Raw genomic sequence first — 4,291 nt, forward strand, 5'->3', positions numbered from 1 at the left:
GCAGACAGGATACTGACGCTTCTGCCTGATGTTAATCGGCACCTGATTGAAAGAGAGACAGGAGCAAAGTGTTCACCTCCAGCATTATCTCTCCCTCTGTTTGGTCCCTCCTTCTCTGGAGGGAGCATCAATGAGCTCATGGTGTTTGGATGAATTCATTCCGTTAATTCGACGTACCTGCTGCGATTCCTCCGGCCTCTCAGCGGGATCCTCGTTGCTCATCGGATCCTCCCGCTCTTGCACCTGTTGGTGAATTCATTTCTGGTTTAGCAACGACATCTTAGCGTTACGCCGATGGTAACGGATACAAATGAAACGATCAAAGTCATGTTCTTACTGCAGCGATTGGGACGGCAGAGCTCTCTTGAATAGAAATGAAGGCGAGCACGACGGCCACTGCAACAGCAACACTGAATGTCTTCATCTTTGGAGAGTAGGAGTTGTTTAGTTGTTGGTGTCGACTCGATGTTCTCTGATCTTCTGGTGACTCTTGTCGGCTTTGAGTTGTGTCTGTCTGATGGCTGAGTGTGTGAAAAGTACTGGTATTTATACTCACTTGGACCACTGTTGCCTCACCACTGGCACAAACTTACCTGCTTCCTGGAACGGGATGTGCCGGGAGTAGGATTTTGAAATGTTCTGCTTGATCACTGAGCACACATGAGCTACAGCGTGACCAAATCCAACGACATCCACAGATATGTACAACCACAAGTACGGGTGAAAGTTTTTTTCAAGATTTGTGAGAAAAACCTTTGAAATAAACTAATAAAATAGTCACTGTGTAATTAAAGTAAAGGTCCGTTTGAATCTTTAGTAACTTGGGTCTTTCCATAAATCTTGTGCAATAACTAAATTCCCTTCCCTCCTGCCACTCTGTGAAAACCCTTCTGACCGGAGTCCTTCAACTGATAACATCTATGTGGACAAACAGAACCATGAATGGCTCCTCATCGGTCGGAGTAAACAGCTGACTGAAGTTTGTTATTCTTTCAATATGAGAGAAGAGCGTCATAATCAGCAATTCTTAAAACTACTGTTTGAACTATTTCATTTGATCCTATCATGATGAACACAGTGTCATATAGTTTTCAGAACATCTCTTAACCCTCCTCTTATGGTCATTTTTTAGGTACAGCCATATTGTTCATGGGTCAATTTGCATGTTTACTCATCCAAAAGTGGTCAGAAACCAAAAAATCCTAATAAATATAGTTTGTACCTCATCACCAACTCCATTACTAACAATTCAATCAGTATTCAGTGGAATGGAGTTATTCACCCCTCCATAGATCATAGTTCAATAACTATAACTCACTCGTTTTCATGAAAAATACATGTTCAAACATTTTTTTCGGTACTTTGGAAAAACCTAGATATAAATTGCATTAATCTACCATAACATGTATTTATTTCTAAATTTTTTGTACATTTTGAAACTTTCTTTTTTTCATGGGGTGATGTAGATAAATGGAGATGAGACACCTCGGCTGTTCAGGGTCATATTGACCCGCTCACTCAAAATCAAGACAAATGAGTCATAAGGATTTGTATTGAAAGTAAACTTAATTTATGTTCATTTATATTGTTAAGAAGCAGAAATTTACAAAAATGAACAAGAGATGAGCACAATGAACGAGGTGTGTGTGTGTGTGTGTGTGTGTGTGTGTGTGTGTGTGTGTGTGTGTGTCTGTGTGTCTGTGTGTCTGTCTGTCTGTCTGTCTGTGTCTACACAGCACACGAGTGACATTTCGTCACGGTGTGCTTTGTTCAAATACATTTTGTCTTTATAATATTTTCTTGGCTGACCTGTATTGGGTGAGGATGATCACTGTATTTCACAATTTTTGACACGAATGTCTCGCTTGGAGGAACATGTATATCAGTTTCCTCATCTGACGGTTCATAATCAGTACCATTATAATCTGAATTGACCTCAAGATGGTCTTCATCTTCAGACACATCCTCCTCTATTTCACCGTCGTGATCAAGGATGTGCTCCAGAGCCTCCAGGGCTGTCATCCTTTTGTTTCTGTTGCTCATGTTGTCCAACAGTATTGTGCTGTGTTGTATGCATCTGCAGAGTGTAATGTTGGTAGGACTCCCAAGCAACCCTCCCCTGCTAAGTGTGGGCGGAGTTTTCCCGCGGGAAAATAAAAGGTTCCCGTCAAAATAGTATCTGTATTTCTCGCACAGGTGGAGTTGTGTGTGTGTGTGTGTGTGTGTGTGTGTGTGTGTGTGTGTGTGTGTGTGTGTGTGTGTGTGTGTGTGTGTGTGTGTGTGTGTGTGTGTGTGTGTGTGTGTGAGAGAGAGAGAGAAATGGGGTGAAACATGGTGGGAGGGAGTAAGAAACACTTTGTCTCACGTTTTCAAAGAAAGAAACCCGAACATCATCTCTGTTATAGAAACCTGCAGGGGGTTGTTGCAAATGCATGATATGTTTTTCTTCTTCTTTTTTTTTAAACGTTGATTACACTAATTAAGACAAGCAGAAGAAGTTTCATACAGAAAAAGTACTTTAAAATATTTTTTCTAGATTTTCAAACTTTGAAATGGGTCAATTTGACCCGGAACGTAACAAGAGGGTTCATCTATACTTCATCATATTTGTTCTTCATGTGTGGTATTTATTGGCTAAATGAAACACTGTGTTTTGACTGGAGTGGTTGGATAGAAATGCTGCTGGAACACAAGACAAAGTTTTAGTCTTTATCCCAACTGGTTAATTGTTTCTGCTTCATCTTAGCAATTAAAACCACTCAGTTAGTTTCTACTGTTTGATGGAGTGTTTTCTGACACAGTGTAATCTAAGTGATGCAGAAGATATGTTAGGAGTGATAACTCCTACTGCACTGTACTTTGGCTCTGAGTTATGCTCTGCTTCATGCTCTTAGATGCTTGTTTGGAAAAGGAAATGTACTTATGACTTCTGGTGACTAGTAGTTCTTTTGATTACCAATGTTGAAAGCACTTATTGTAAGTCGCTTTGGATAAAAGCGTCTGCTAAATGACTGTAATGTAATAACTGTGTTTCCCAAATGAGGGACAGTTCAGGACAGATACTTTAGAAGAAAGAGGAGTAGTTTGTATTAATGGTAGAAGGATGTTTTGTGACAATTAAAAAGGTATTGATCATCCACTTTAATAGATATTCAGCAAAATATGAGGATGATACAGACACATCACTGAGCAAGAATTGTGAACATCCAGAAACATCCTGAACATTATTTTCTTCAAGACAAATTACAAAATGAGTGGATTAGTGTCTTCTGTGAAAAAGCTCCAATTGAAACACTTTAACACACGTTCATGTAGTGACGCTAACGTTTATTGTGATAATACACTGCAGTATCAGATATTTAGAATAAAATGAGTGGACGTACATGCACATTAACTACAGCATGAACAAAAATCTGAATTCCACAAATATGTTTTTTTTGGATCAGGACTCCTCAGAACCTGCAGCACAATCCACAGACGCCGGGTTGACAGCAGCCGCAGCAAACTTTGCACTTAATGCCGCGCTTCTCTCTGTTGTTATACGGCATCTGTGTGAGAGGTGAAAGACATGATCGATGTGTTCATCTCCAGCATCATCACTCACTCTGTTTACTCTCTCTCTCCTTCAGAGAGCATCAGGACACGTGGTGGGGAAAACACATCCACTTCCACTTAAATGAGCTCGCTGTGTTCGGCCACATTCATTCGGTGAACTCGACGTACCTTCCATGAGTCCACTGATGTCTCCTCGTGTTCAGCAACTGGGTGGTCAATGCTCATTGGCTCCTCCAGCTCCTGCACCTGTTGATGAATCGTGCTCGTTTAGAATAGGAGCCACATTTTAGGACCCGGACAGAACATTTAGAGATGATAAGTGAGTATAAGTCAAGTTCTTACCTCAGCGACTGGGACAGCAGAGCTCTGCTGAATAGAAATAAAGGCGAGCACGACGGCCACTGCAACAGCAACACTGAATGTCTTCATCTTAGCGCGGTTTGACTGGTTTCAGTTTTCAAATGAAGATTAGATTTCTTCAGATCTTCTGGTGACTCTTGTCAGCTCCTCTGAGTTCTCCTGTCTGATGGCTGAATGTGTAGAATGTGCTGGTATTTATACTCACTTGGACCACTGTTGCCTCACCACTGACAGCACTTGCCACACTCCCTATTCCCAGCATCCCTACGTGATCCTGTGAATGGGGAATTCCTGAAGACTGGGAAATGCTCTGTTTTTTGTTTGTCACAGTTTTTGTCCAACATTAAATCAACCGTTACTTTTTTTATTGTCTTAC

General features: G+C 41.0%; 1 protein-coding gene across 1 annotated transcript; it reads right to left on the bottom strand.

Annotated features, from left to right (window-relative positions):
• Positions 1–3,306: 3,306 nt before the first annotated feature.
• On the bottom strand, positions 3,307–4,089 carry LOC137887238 (hepcidin-like). The gene is made up of 3 exons (XM_068730076.1): positions 3,898–4,089; positions 3,724–3,801; positions 3,307–3,548 (listed from the first exon to the last, which is right to left on the bottom strand). Exons 1-3 carry the CDS (start codon positions 3,982–3,984, stop codon positions 3,453–3,455), a joined length of 261 nt encoding a protein of 86 aa, XP_068586177.1. The 5' UTR covers positions 3,985–4,089; the 3' UTR covers positions 3,307–3,452.
• Between the last annotated feature and the right edge of the window lie 202 nt (positions 4,090–4,291).

The sequence above is a fragment of the Cebidichthys violaceus genome, unplaced genomic scaffold, assembly GCF_023349555.1.
Source record: "Cebidichthys violaceus isolate CVI_PGR_0920_01 unplaced genomic scaffold, fCebVio1.0.p SCAF_49, whole genome shotgun sequence".
Classification (NCBI taxonomy): Eukaryota; Metazoa; Chordata; class Actinopteri; order Perciformes; family Stichaeidae; genus Cebidichthys; species Cebidichthys violaceus.

Bases quoted from the DNA above. Each gene is read 5' to 3' on its own strand.
- LOC137887238 (XM_068730076.1), bottom strand. From the start codon at position 3,984: ATGAAGACATTCAGTGTTGCTGTTGCAGTGGCCGTCGTGCTCGCCTTT. The intron at 3,802-3,897 runs GTAAGAACTTGA...ATTCATCAACAG, and splicing joins CTGCTGTCCCAGTCGCTGAG to GTGCAGGAGCTGGAGGAGCC. The intron at 3,549-3,723 runs GTACGTCGAGTT...CCTCTCACACAG, and splicing joins CATCAGTGGACTCATGGAAG to ATGCCGTATAACAACAGAGA.